This window comes from Rhodamnia argentea, chromosome 7 (genome assembly GCF_020921035.1).
Source record: "Rhodamnia argentea isolate NSW1041297 chromosome 7, ASM2092103v1, whole genome shotgun sequence".
NCBI classification, from domain to species: domain Eukaryota; kingdom Viridiplantae; phylum Streptophyta; class Magnoliopsida; order Myrtales; family Myrtaceae; genus Rhodamnia; species Rhodamnia argentea.
This window is the reverse complement of record NC_063156.1, coordinates 19,653,214-19,668,603: the sequence shown is the minus strand read 5'-3', so window position 1 is coordinate 19,668,603 and position 15,390 is coordinate 19,653,214. Positions and strand designations below refer to the sequence as shown.

The 15,390-nt window shown below is 39.8% G+C and overlaps 1 protein-coding gene across 1 annotated transcript; it reads left to right on the top strand.

Annotated features, from left to right (window-relative positions):
* The first annotated feature begins 13,869 nt into the window (after positions 1-13,869).
* LOC115745853 (protein NODULATION SIGNALING PATHWAY 2-like) lies at positions 13,870-15,390 on the top strand. Its single transcript, XM_030681466.1, has one exon. It carries the CDS (start codon positions 13,870-13,872, stop codon positions 15,388-15,390), a length of 1,521 nt encoding a protein of 506 aa, XP_030537326.1.

The window sequence follows — 15,390 nt, the reverse complement described above, 5'->3', positions numbered from 1 at the left end:
CTCGACTTTGATTAGGTCTACCAATCGACCCAAACGTCCTTCCACGTATGCTTTGTTGATTGGGTTGAGGCGATCCCACCATAGAGAGAGTTCTTTCCGCGAGTACGGGATGATCTTGATGTCTCCATTCCCTATGATCTAGCATGTGTAAAATGATGATTCTAATGTCAATTACCACGGACCATGAAATATATGCATGGAATGTAATGCAAATGCACTAACTAAATTCCATGTCATCTTTTGGTAACATGAGGGTTAACTACTCCCATTTGACCCAAATGAACCAAACGGAGTAGTTATTGACCAAATCTCACCCAAAGATGGCATGTAATTGATTAGGATCGTTTAAGTGTAATCGGGGTAGAAAGTCATTTTTACAACTTAAAATTTGACAACTCACGAAATTCATAAATCTAATACAATAAAGCCCAAAGAGATAGGATATGAAAGCATCAAAAGATATTCGACCAATACATGTGAATGGAACATACATAATTGACTCAAAATATAATGAACCCTAGAAATGCCCCAAAGTCTGACTAAACTAGGTAGTCGAAATGGTGTCCTCATCCGATGATATCTCTACTATCTCGGGAAGCTTGACATCTTCTTCATCATCGGAAGATATGACGATGATTTCCTTCTTCTTAATTGGGGAGTGCTTTGGAGCCGTCTTGATTGCACGAGGTCGCCTCGCCAATTTCATATATAGCTCACAGATTCTCTCTTTTCCTCGCTTGAGCTCCAAATGGCGTGCACAACGCGTATAATCACAGCTCTCACTACGAGTGCGGTTTCGTCCATTGAGCTCCCTTCCATAGACAAATCCAAAGACTCGAAAAGTGGCGGGCACTCGGTCCTTGCGTCGAATAGTCCTCCGCTCCCATGCAAATGTATCGAGAACCTCAACTTGACTTTGGGGCGTCATCTATCCTAAAAGGAAAATTAACTCTCAACCCCGATCACTTAAACGATCTTACAAATGTCAATGATATGTCATGAAAATGCATGTCATGCATGAATTAATACTTACAGAAAGAAAGAGGGTAAAAAGCCTTACCAATCGATGTTACTCTTTTTTTTTTTTTTTTTAGTTTTAGGTATACCAACTGTCCATTTCACATGCACATAAGACAAGTGAGGTTCAACTCTAAAGAAATCAAGCAGGCTCGGGTAGGGACCTAAAAAGGTTCCCGCTATACGAATCGATGAGCCGCCCACAAGCGCAATCAAACAACAAGTGGGTAGAATCATCAATCTCGCATAGCGAGCGGGATTAAATATGGTCAATCCAAGTACAATCAAACACAGGAGCTTCGCATACCAATCCCTATCTATGGCGACCTAAAGGGTGATTTCGCGGCTCGAGTTTAGGTGCTTGTGTGTGCGGTGTCGTGATCCTCAAAATATGCAAGATTGCCAGATTTTGCTAGTCAAGTCTCAACAAGTTTGGCTATAGCGAAGGTTTGGACTCGAAAGTTTCGTGTAAAATCAATGCAAAACAAGAGTATAATGATCCTCGGTGAAGTTCAACAAGTAAAACGCCTTAAAAAATTCGCAAAATGATCGTCGGATAGGTGAGATGCCATGAATGCACAATGAGGAGCTCGAAACTACAACTCACCTTTTTCGGGAATGCCGAGCTGCGAGACCGGTGGCGATCACTTCCTTGGAGCGCCAGCGAACTTCCTTAGGTGATTTAAAGGCTTGATTTGCCCTGGAATGCCAGGGCTGAAGTCACACGATCGAAACCCCGAGCTTCGACAACGATGATCGCCGAGAGCTTCTCTCTCTATTTTGTTTTGTCTGTAAACCAAATGAACTCCTCTCTTGATCAAAAATGTGTGAGGCTCCACTTATCCAATTTAAATTTTGCGTGAGCACGAGCAGGTGATCACGGAGTCTCTTTGGCACGTGATGACTCGTGATAAATGGTTTAAATGGCGATGGAGACGATGAGAACTTCCCTTAGGTTCGTTAGCAGGTCTAGCGAGTGCAAACAAATGCCTAATTGGGATGGTCTATGACAAAGTTGACTTTGGGTATTGTCGTGCCATTGACCAAGCCACCTAGCCCAACTTCGATGACCATTTGCTGTAGTATTTAGCTCGATCAAAGCAGGATATAATGGTGATAAAAACCCCTCCCATAGAACCTCTAATTATAGCCGATCGATCCATCAATTTTGTCCCTCAAATTCAACCCGCAAAACTAGAATTTACGTGGGAATGGTTTGGGGAAGAAGATGGGTTGGCTCGGTCATTGGGTCGGATCTAGGTTGACTTGGCGTAACTGGTTGACAAAATTCCTTGAAATTGACCTCAAAATTCTTCAAATTTGTCAATTTCAACATCAAAATTAACTTCGGAGATATGAATTTCATTAGAAAAATGTGATTTTTGTGGGGAAAAGTATATTAGAAGTGCCATAACTTTTATACGACGTTCACTTAAGTGCCATAACTTTCAAAATGTTCACTTAAGTGCCATAACTTTCAAAAATCATTCACTTGAGTGCCATGCTGACGTGGTAGCTAGAAAACCTGACATGACAAATGAAAGGCTGACGTGGCACGCCGCAAAAGTTACTGTAGACGCCGGAAAGGCGACGTGGCACGCCGGAAAGGTAACGTGGCATGCCGAAAAAGTTCTTGTAGCACTCAAGTAAATGATTTTGCTCCGACGTAGCACTCAAGTGAATGATTTTTGAAAGTTTTGGCACTTAAGTGAACATTTTGAAAGTTATGGCACTCAAGTGAATGTCGTACACTAGTAATGGCACTTCTAGTGTACTTTTCCCGATTTTTGTGGAAAATATACTTTGAATTACACAAAACCCTAAATTCGCATTTCAACCTGGGAATGTAAATTGACTAATTCAAACACTAAATGGTCAAATTGAACCAAACTAACCCCACTAATCAATTTAGAAGGTTGAAAACTATAGAGTAGTGGTCCTACTTTGGCATGGTGATCCCTAGCTTTTGATTAATTGCATTTTAATTGAAACCTAGAGACTAGACTGAAAAATATTTGTCCATTTAGGTCCTTTCTGTGTAATTGTGCAATTTCTGAAATTTTTGGATTAAAATGAAATGCAGGGTATTAAAGTATTATGTCATGACTCTAAAAAATAGAAAAGTTTGACTAAAATGATTAAAAATGTAAGTTTTGGGTCAATTTTGGACTATGCTCAATGAAGAGACACGTGGTCCCAAGCTGAAATTTTCAAGATTTATGAGGCCAAAATGAAAAAGGGAATTAAAATAAAAATATTGACAATTTTGTGTATTTTTGCAGCCTAAAATGTTATTTTTCCCAATTTTTCAAGTATTTTTCTATTTTCAAAAAATATTAAAAAATACGAAAAATATGAAAAAAAATTATTCAAAAATGGTTCCTTAGACTTTACCAAGGTTCCCAAATTTAATTTTGTAATTTTTTGACTTTCCATGGATTTTTTATAAATTTTTTAAGAATAAAGCCGATTAAAAATCGGGTGACAGAAGTGAAGGTCTAATATTTTTTTTGCCAGCTAGATTATTAAGAGGAGTAGTTGACTATGGACAAGAATTAGTGATGATTATGTTTTAAGGATGTTAATCATCGCCGTGATGGATATTGAGTTAAAAAGGAATCGCTGGGCATCATCAATGGTTAAGGATCAAATCATTTAGTTCACGTATGAGTTGTCCTAAAAATGGACCGTAAATCTCACCGCCACTTTGCTCCACGACCATCTCCTCTTCCACCGCTTCACCCTCCTTAAACCCCTCCTCCCTCTCTCTTCTCATTTCCTTCTCTTCTTCTTGGTGGATGCTTCCCTCCCTCTTTCATCTCTCTCTCATTTTCTCTCTCACCCACTCCTCTCACTCGCACTCTCCTCTTACCCGATGCCACTAGACTTGGCGCCGCTCCCTCCTTGAATGACAGTGACTAACAACCACACTTCGGCCTCTCAAGCTTGCTTGCTTTCCCTTGTCCTTGCCCTTGATAGCGAACGCCAAAGAGCAAGAATGGTGGGCCGGGCTCATTCTTGTGACGATTCAACTCCCATTTTCTTCATGAGCAACCTTAAGGCAAGTGTTCCCCCACCCCCAACCCTATTCTATCCATTCATTAGTTGTTTTAGAGCAGATTGTTAATTTTGGAAATGGGTATGACAAAGGAAAAATTGGCTTGCAAGCAAGGGGATATAACTTTAGATAACCAATCCGTTGCTTGAGGGAGCTTCTATGGGTCTTGGGTGTCACAATTTTATATGCTGATCATTTGGTTTGTCGAAGAAACAACGTGAATTAAAGCTGAACAACTTATGGGTTTGGGCTGAACCAAGAGAAGAAGAAATGGTCAGAGCTGTCCTAGCGACAATTTGAGTTCCATTTTCTCGAGCAAAGGATCTAAGGCAAGTAGAACCTCTAATCCTTTCCACTAGATTATCGATTAGTTCGCTAATTGGGTCGGACGACACCAGTTATATTTAGGTTTATCTGTTTGAGATGTTTTGTGTATGTGGGCATTTGACCGTGTAGTTCGAATGGCATGAGTTGGGGTTGATTTGGGTCCGAGGTTCGGCCATGAGCTTGGGGTGTTTATATGCTAAGTTATCTTGTGTGTGGGTGCCTTCTAGATCTGGATTGTCGAGTGTGGTGTCGGATTGCATTGCATTTAAGTATCGAAGCATGAGTTGTGTTTATGATATGAAACGTGGCCAATTCAGTGCGAGTGATTGATTGACTTGCCAAGGAGTTCAAGTCGTTTGCATGTGGGGTCGATGGTTGGCCTACGTGAAACTGGAATTAATGAACCGAGGGTCCCGTCGGCTTGTGTCCCGAAGAGGGTGATTAATATCCTCCCGTGTCCGAGTAATACCCCATGAGAGCCCGAGCAGAAATCAGAAAGTCCACAGCCTATGTCCTGTTAGAATGGAATGGCATGTGTCCCTCTAAAGCCTGTGTCTCTCAAAAGCCCCGAAGTGGGGAGAATTGAGGCATGTGTCCCTCATGATTCCCATGGCCGGTGTCTCATGAACAAAAAGTTGAGGTGTTTATCCCTCAGAATTGAGGCTTGTATCCCTTGGAACAATAAATGAGGCATGTGTCCCTCTTATAACCAAGGCGTGTATCCCATGAAAATCGGTTCAGAAGTGGAAATAAATAAATAAATGAATCATGTGTATGCTCATGTGCTTGAGGTTCATGTTGTACGATGTGTGGAATCGTCATCGAGTCTCACATATGCATGGGGTTGGTTGTTTGTCTTTCATGTCGTGTCTGTGTGCTGCTTATCAAGTCTACTGGTTGTGATTTTTATCTTATCTAATGAAGAATAGGTAGTTTAGTTGATCGGTTTAGAAATTTCTACTCGCTGAGCTTTAGCTCACTCTCGTGGATTCAACCCATTTTAGAGGAATTAGTCATTTGAGAAGTAGAGGACCTGGATAAGAAGATGGCATTGGATTGAGCATACCGATGGCGCCAGCGTATAGTGCTTGGAGTAGTTTTTCCATTATAATCCTCCCAGTATATTTTGTGGTATCATTTTAATACAAGATCGTGTAACTAACTAGTACGGATATATTTATAATATCATATGCTTTTGCATATATGGTTTATGTATACTATTATATGGATATTTTTAACGCATGTTATACAGGTAGTAAACCCTATTAAGGCCATACCCTATTAAGCGTGCCCGTCATTTCTTTACGCATGCACTTGCCTGTTTCTGTATGGTCGTTGCTTATTTCTAGTTGATTAAGCTTCTGTATGTGCCCCTTGCTATATTATGTATAATTTTAGATTAAAACAGAGCTCGTTAGTATTGGACGGCACCCGGGATGCTGGAGCTCCGATTATGGAAAGGTTGTTATATCCGGCAAGATGGAGCTTCCCCTGCTTTAGGTGAGGCTTGAGCTCAATGGGATTTAGCGAGGTCAAGACTTGCCCTCGTTGGCCAACCCCTATAGCCAGTCGTTGGCTATTACTAAGGCTTGGCAACCAACGGAAGAAGAAGGAAAAAGATAAAGAAAAGAAGAAACGAAAAGATAAATTAAAAAAATTGAACTTTTTATTTATGAAAATTTTGGCCTCGATGGACCTAGGCGGGGGCATCGAGGACCCGTGTTACTGGATCTCGATATTACCGTGTCCGGTGTCCTACGCATAGGTACAGGTTCTTAGGCCGGGCCTCGATGGACCGGTCCCCTCCGAACGGCCCAAGAACGAGTGTTAGGGTTTCTGCGCCTAAGCGCACAATTTTGGCCCAACCTCTAGTATCTAGTCATTTTTCAAAAATGATTTCGGATCTTTTAAAGGGAAAATCATTTTCCTCAATTTAAGTTTTGGTATAAAATCTTTTTCCGTTGACTAGGAAAACATTTTCTGTTAACTCATTTTCCTAAGTGGTCCTAAAGCGGAAAATATTTTCCATTAAACAAACGGAGCTTAAGAGTACTTATTTGAAAATGAATGAGCAAGAAAATTTTTAATTAAGTGGATTTGGATAGAATCAAAATCGCGTAAACTTATTTGACATGGGTTTTAAGCTACCAATAAGAAAACCGACTTTGATATTCACTTTGGCTTATCGAGTTCATGCTTTGGATAGAATTAATGCATTTCTACTTTGTGACGCTGACGTCACCAACTTCAAAGGAGACCTAATAGGAGAATTATGAAAAGGTCATAAATCTATTGCACTTGTAGCAATTTTATCCTCTTTTTTTTTTTTTTTTGCTAATCGAATCATAAACATTTTGCATTTGTGTCAATTCAGTATGTTCATCAATTTTAATCGAAAATAACTAATATTTGACACTGGTCATCTAACATGGCGCGGTAGACGTTGACGTTAATAATTTTTAATAATTTTTTTTTTTTTTGAAATTTTTTTTTTTACTTTCTCTTTTGATTGTTTTTCCTTTCCTTTTTCTCTAGCTAGTCGCCAAACCTCAACAACCGGCCCTTGCCTTTGGCCCGACAAGGTCGATCCTTGCTTGGCTAGAGGAAAAAGAGGAAAAAAAAGAAAGAGAAAGGAAAAAAAAAATAAATGAATAAATAAATAGTATTAAAAATTATCTATATCAGCGCTAGTCGCACCGCATAGGATGGCTAGTGTCATGTTAGCAATTTCTAGCAAAATTGGCTGGATTGACTAAATTGGTGTAAATACAAATGGTTTAGGACTCGGTTGACTAAAAAAGAGTTGAAAAACAATAATGTGGAAGAAGAAATGGAGAATTTCTATGTAATTCGTAAAGAACAAAGGTGTTTGATTCTTGATCTCAACGAACAATTGTTGAGATGACTTTCACTATATAAAGATATTATAAAGTCTTACATAAGGAAACAATACAACAATGGAAAACAATAACAATACAACAATGTAATCATATTACAAAAGTTGTCAATCACTTGATTCTAGCATCTTCAAGAATCAGCCCTTGTGATTTTGATTGATATCTCCGGATTCTTCTCCCTTGATTGATAAATCAATGCCTTTACTCCTCCTCAAATTGGGAATGGGAGAATCCCAAATTCCCAATTTGCAACATAAGTTTCCAAATGTGTTCCTAGATAGGGTTTTGTGAAGAGATCAGCAATTTGATCCACGGACTAGACATACTTAGTCACAAGTGTTCCAAGAGCCACTTTTTCTCGCACATAATGATAATCTAATTCAATATGTTTAGTTATTGCATGAAATAATGGATTAATCAACATATAAAGTGCACTTATATTATCACAAAATAGTATCAGTGGACTTGAGAGATGAATACCCAAATCTCTCAAAAGGAATGATATCTAAATAATCTCTGCAGCTGTCGACGCCATTGCACGATACTTTGCCTCGGCACTAGGTCGAGCAACCGTTTGTTGCTTCTTAGCGCTCCATGATATACAATTGCTACCTAAGAAAGTACAAAATCCAGTAGTCGATCGTCAAGTCAAGGGACAACCTCCCCAATCCGCATCACAAAAAGCATACAAGTCCATAATCGACTTGGACAAGATTTGCATTCCTCGATCTGTTGTGCCGGTGATTAAATGCAAAGTGAGTTTCACAATTTGAAAATGACTCACAGTAGGTTGAAGCATGAATTGACAGACAAAATTGACCGCACATGAAATATCCAGCCGTGTAATCGTGAGATATTGAAGAGCTCCAACGATCTTGCGATATAGTGTAGGATTTGAAAATAATGTTGCATCTCTATTAGAATGAGAACTAGAGGCCATAGGGGTGGAAACCGGCCTGCAACCCTCCATTTGTGCACATTTAAGGATTGACAAAGCATATTGTTGTTGACACGTATAAAGACCACCGTAGAATATCTTAACCTCCACACCTAGAAAATATTGTAGCGGCCCTATATCCTTCATTGTAAATTTGTTACTCAACGTAGAGATGACCTCATCAAGCAATTTCGGATTATCATCCGTAATGATCATATCATCTACATATAAAAGTAGAGCTAGAATGCCATGACCCGATTTTTGAATAAATAACGAAGGATCCGAAATGCTGCAAAAGAAACCGGATGCCAAAAGAAATGAGCTAAAGTGATCAAACCATGCTCTTGGTGCTTGCTTGAGGCCATACAAAGCTCTCTCCAGTATGCAAACATAAGACGAATGACTTTTGTCCTCAAAACCAAGCGGTTGCTCCATATAAACAGGCTGCGATAAAAATCCATGTAAGAATGCATTTTTAACATCTAATTGTTTGATGGGCCAACCTTTAACCGTAGCAATGGTGAGGACTGTTCTTATGCTTTCATGGTCGGACAACCGGCGAGAATGTCTCAAGGAAATCTACTCCCGCTACCCGAGTATATCCTTTGGTGACCAATCTTGCTTTTAATCTTTCTAATGTACCATCGGCCTTTAACTTAGACTTAAAAACCCAGCGACATCCCACAACATTAGTATTTGGAGGACGTGGAACAAGAGTCCAAGTTTTATTACAATGCAATGCCTTGAGTTCCTCTTTCATTGCTACCGACCACCCTAGATGCTTTAAAGCAAAGCATACATTGTTCCGTTCCATCGGTATCAAGTCCATCATATGAAAATTGGCATATTTTGGATTAGGCTTCACAATACCAGCACGTGCTCGAGTAACCATTGAATGATTTCGAGCGGGAGAATGTTCTACTGAATAATCATGAGGAACATCCAAAGAGGAATCTCCATTTGTCAAATTGCATGAAGAATTAAGCGAAGCACCATATGAGTCACCAACTTCAACATGACTTTGGTGAACATGTGATTCACCTCCATCAATGTTGTCTTCATGAGAATTATTCTGAGTAGCAGAATTCAATAAGTCATCACACGGTTGATCCGAGTTAGCAGAGAACGAACCTTGTTACAAATACAAAGGTGAAAATTCTGAGTCAGACACCGAAGTGTCTTCATTTGGCCAGCTTATAAATTCATATGTCTCCGCTTTTCCACTTTCGTCCCGGAATAATGAGTTGGGTACAAGGTAGGGAAATATGGTCTCATCAAAGATGACGTGCCGCGATATATAAATTTGACCAGTCGGAGGATAGAGACATCGATATCCCTTATGGCGATCACCGTAGCCGAGAAATACGCATGGTAATGATTGAGGATCGAACTTATTCTTGGTATAGTCCCCGAGATAAGGAAAACACCTACAACCAAAAACTTGCAAAAAATTATAATCTGGTTTTCTACCAAATAAGAATTCATAAGGTGATTTCATGCTTGACACCCTTGTAGGAAGCCGATTCAATAGAAAAACCGTTGTTTGAAAGCTTTCAACCCAGTACTTTTTAGGAATTCCACTTCGATGAAGCATCGTCAAGCCAATTTCACATATATGCCTGTGTTTTCGCTCGACAACTCCATTCCGTTCCGGAGTATTTGGGGAGTATTTGGGCATGACACTTGATTAACAATCCCACTCCTTTGCAAGTGGATCAGGAAATCTGCTCGGTTGAACTCTCCTCCTCCATCCGATTGAAAAATTTTAATATGCCCTCCAAATTGCCTTTCCAAATATTTCTCAAAATTGAGAAAACATGCATAAAAATCAGATTTTTATCGTAATGGAAACAAGTATAACGCGTATAATCATCCACAAAGCAAACATAATACTCGAAACCTCGAAATGACATTATCGTAGCCTTTCCCCACAAATCACAATGTATCTTTTCAAAAGGCTTAATAGTACTAGTTTTGGAAGGCAAAAAGGGAAGTTTAGATGATCGCCCCATTTGATAACTATTACATATGGTAGTAGGTTTATTCCAAGCAAGAACAATAATATCGCCTCTATTTTGCGGATGACGGAGTGTCGTTGGGTGTGGATGTCCCAACCTTTGATGCCAAGTACTTTCATCGCCTTTCCCGAACCAATTTGAAAATAGTGCTTCTTTTGGTGCCTTTAAGGTATACAAATCACCTTCACGGTTTCCAACTGTTAAAACCTTCCCCTTTTTCCCGTCCTTTATCACAAAACCAATGGCAGAGAACTCAAAATTTAGAGGATAGTTAGTTGTAAATTAGCTCACCGATAAAAAATTCTTTTTCATATGAGGAACAAATAGAACATTTTTTAAGTCAACACTCCCTTTGCCTAAATTGATGTGAGCATCACCAATATGGGAAATTTCAAGTGAATCGCCATTTCCAACCATAACACTATCTTTTCTGATATATGGTCGTAAGTTGAAAAGATTACCTCTATCGCTAGTCATATGATTTGAAGCTCCGGTATCGGTGAACCATTCCGAATCCTAACTATCTCGAACAGTAAGTGCAGCAAATGCCTTTGGCACATCCGATGGGAGGAAAGATTGATTAAACCGATTAAAGCAATCTAAAGCAATATGGCCCTACTTGTTACGGATTTGATAGGAAACGATTTTGTTTGTTCCTTTTCCAAGCTTCTCGATCTTGCTTTGATTAAATTGTGGCTTGTGACCCTGCGAATGCATAATATCAGCCCTAGAATTTTTTATTCTGGGACTGTTGTGAGAAAACCCCCTTCCATGCGAAGAAAAATAATTGTTGTTGGAATGTTGGAATTGCTTTCCCTTCTTGCTGCTCTTAAAATTGCTTCTCCGACCAAAGAAATCCGTCCCGTGTTGAATTATAGGAGAACTTTTATTTGCCAGACGACTCTCAAAGCTTTGCAATTGCGAAATCAAGTCAGAGAAAGTTGGCATTGGAGGCTTCAACATGAAGGTTGTGAATGAATCATATTGATCACCTAAGCCATTCAAAACAAAGAGACCCTTCTTTTTGTCCTCAAGGGGACATCCCATAGCGTATAACTCATTAAAATATTTTTGAAAAGCACCAAGATACTCATGAAGAGATGAAAAATTATCTCTATGACTTTTTTGGATTTGTAGAAAAATTGAAACTTCACGTTCCTCAGATACCTTGGCAAAAATATTTTGTAAAGCTAACCACACCTCAGTAGATGTCGTCAAGTCTACTACTTGAACAAGAACTTCTTCGGAGAGCATCACAATAATCCATCCCCGTAGAAGGCAATCCGACCTTCTCCATTGTAAAAACTCTGGATTTATCACTTTCTCCGAGACTCCGGTTGCTTCTCCGTTAATAGAGGAGTTGACTGTTGGACTCGGCATCTAGTATTCACCATCAATAAATCCCACTAGATCTTGACTTTCAATCGGTGCAAGCATTTGTGCTCTCCAACAAGAATAGTTTGTTTGTGTCGGTTTCAATGACACAAAATTGCTAATGTTCAAAGACTAGGGGTAGGGATAGTTGGCGGAAGCCATGGTTAAGGATCAATTTCTTTCGAAAATATGCTTTGATACCATAAAGAACAAAGGTGTTTGGCTCTTGATCTCAATGCACAATTGTTGAGATGATTTTCACTATATAAAGTTATTAGAAAGTCTTACATAAAGAAACAATACAACAATGGAAAATAATAATAAAGGGATAATCATATTACAAAAGTTGTCAATCACTTGATTCTAGCATCTTCAAGAATCAGCTCTTGTGATTTTGATTGATATCTCCAGATTCTTCTCCCTTGATTGATAAATCAATGCCTGTAATTCGATCTATCATGATAAACACTACATCGGTCTATTTATAGGATTTATAATATATCACTATCTAAGGCAATATATATCAATCAACATATACACAATCAATGATATACGCGCAATCTTAAGAGATATAGAAAATCAATAGAAATATCTCTAAATAAGAAATTATCCTAGAGAATCCCTAATTATTTCTAACATTCCCCTCAAACTCAAGATGACTAAGTCAAACTTGAGTTTGAAATAAGTGTAATAGTACCACAAAAAGTTGTTTCCCCATGAAATCGGCACTCAATGCCAGGCTTGGTGGATATACAACATGGCGAAATGTGGTTGTGCATGAGGTGGCTTCCGATTGTTTGTGGTGAAACTTCTAGATTTAGCTTGTTTATGATGTATCAACTTCTGCAAAAGACGAAAGGTCGAGAGTTGGAGGAGAAACATCAAGCGGTTGATACGGTTGGCTTGTGAAGCAAGAATCGAGCAATGCGGCCTATACGATCGGCGTCAAAGTATCGAGTGGCTCGTACGGCTAGCTTAGAAAATAGTTACTAAGCGATGTAACCTGTGCAGCTGGCATCGAAAGAAAAGCCACCTCCATAAAAAAAGGCTTGATTGATCAACACGAGCATTGTATTTGGCATTGAAACATGACCATTAGAGAAAGGACTTCCATCATAGAAAGGATTCGCGCACGCGGAGTGGACACTGTTAAGTGAGTTGTAAGGATAGATTTATCTGAGTTTGTATCGGGTTTCTCGAGGTGCATGGGTGCACCAGGTGCAATGTGCACCCGGTGCACTATGGTTTCCACAAGATCGATAGCTCTAATACCAAATTGAAAAGTAATAATGCTGAAGAAAAAATGGGAAATTTCTATGTGATTTGATATATCATAATGAACATTACATCAACCTATTTATAAGTTTTATAATATATCACTATCTAAGAAAACATATATCAATCAAGACACACACATCAAATATTTACGCGTAATCTTGAGAGATACAGAAAATCAACATAAATATCTCTAAATAAAAAATTATCTTAGAGAATCCCTAATTATTTCTAACAAAAAAAAAAAGAGAGAAAAGGTCACAATTGAAATGACATAATTGTAATAGATTAAAAAAATTGTAATTTTTTCGGGACCTAACTTTAACATATAATGGTAGAACCTCTCCGACCGTAAGATTGTTAGCCATGCAAAACTAACACCTGTTGTGTGGCCGCACCTGCTTGTCCTTTCAGCGTATTAGAATATCCATTTCAGACAGACGAAGATCTCTATGTACGTAGAAGTTTTACTACACAAAAAAGGGTCCCACTTGAACTCTCTTTCTACTCATTGAAGAATATAATAAATAAAAAGATCATCTACGGCCCGAAAGAGAGACCCGGATGGTCGTTATTACCAGTTCAAAGACAATTTACCTAGGAAATGACATGGCAAACAGCGGTCCTTAACAATTAATTAATGGACAATCATAACAACTTCGACCAAAAAGCAATTAAGTAGTAATTAATTACCCATTTTATGGTATTGTAGTGAACGCTTGTAACAGCCTCCAAGAATCTTCCAAGGAAGGAAGAAGACCGCAGCTGGGAAACTTGCTGGAACAAAACTCTTCCTCATCATTATCTCTGTTATCGTATTGCATGAACCGCAGGTATAAATACCCTTCACGCCTCATCGATTAAATTCCCCCCAAAACCTTCAAAAAAAAAAAAATACACAGTATCTTCAACAAGATGATGCTGTCAGAATTCCATAGAGTACCTTCATGGCCATTCTTTCAGGTCATGGACAATCCTGTTGGCCATGGTATGGGGTCTTCTCCCAATTCAGAGTTCTACATTGGAGGACATGAATTTTGTTCGACCTTCACAAATACAGAGGTCTCCTCTCAGCCTCTATCCTCCTCTTATTTGCCCTCCGAGTTTTCGCCGGCTCTCGGTGAGATGCATAACTCCAAGAATAGCGAATTGGACCCTATTGAAGCTATCCTGATGGAGATTGATGGGCTCGAGCCATTCTCGAGCTGCAACGATAAGGGGTGGACCGCTAGCCCCATTTCATCCCTATACTCGGAGATCACTAACGACGTCTCCTCAGCCCAAGCATCTTTAACCCTTCCATTCGAGGGAATGGAGGTCGATAATAAACTCGGCCTCCCCCATCTCCTTAAGGCATATGGAGAGGCCATGGAAAACGAGCAGTGCGAGCTCCTCGACGTGCTCTCAGTATGCATCAGCGAGAGAGCAAACCCGCTTGGCAACACGATGGATCGCCTCGCCTTCTACATGTTCGACAGAACACAAGACCTTGATTACATAAAACAAGAGGCTTTCAAGAATTTTAAGCCAGCATTAAATGCAGTATACCAAATATCCCCCCACGGGAGATTCGCCTATTTTGCAGCGAATTTGGCAATTATCGAATCCGTGCCTGAACACATTGAGGCCGTGCATGTTATAGACTTTGACATGGGGGAAGCGTTCCAATGGTCGGCACTGATCGAGTCCATGGCAATGGCAGGGAGACGTGTAGCTCTAAGGTTAACTTCAATCAAATGGGACGATGAGAAATGTTTGATCGAATTCGAGGAGGTGAAGAGGAGGCTTCAAGAGCAAGCAAAGGCTCTTGGTGTGGAGTTGGTGACGGAAGAGATGAGGATTGATGCTTTAGTGAGTGAGATGAAGAGACTATGCAAAAGAGGAGGTGATAATAATGATATGAGTTCAGAATGGATGGTCTTCAATGTAATGAAGGGTCTTCCCCACATGGGAAGGAGAAGAAGTGAGAGCCTAGTTGGTGAGTTCTTGAGATTGGCCAAGGAAGTGATTGCACATCCCGCCGTCGGAGGCATAATAACTTCGGGCCAAGGAGAAACTAGCCACGAATCGCGAAATTGCTCGGGGTTTGGTGATTTCTTCGAAGAGAACATCAAGTATTACCATGCAATTTTGGAATCAATCGAATCAGATTTGAAAAGCCAGCAGCTTGTAGAGGCAAGGCTAGCTGTGGAGTCTCTTTTTGTCTCGCCCTTTGTTTCTTGCCTCGGCTGGTTCCAAAGTTGGGGAGAAGCAAGGGAGCGTTTGGATGTTCCATTGGGGTCTTGCTGTGTGGATGGTTGGAGAATAAGCCAAGCAAACTTGATGGAAGCCATGGAATTAATTAGTGGAAAGAGGTCTTATTCAGTGGCAATTGGAGAGAATGAGAACGAGATGGTGTTGGAATGGAAAGACTCCCACATGCCTCTGGTCAGATTTTCAGCGTGGGGGAATCTCTCTATGTTCAAAGCAAATTGTATAGGATTGTAG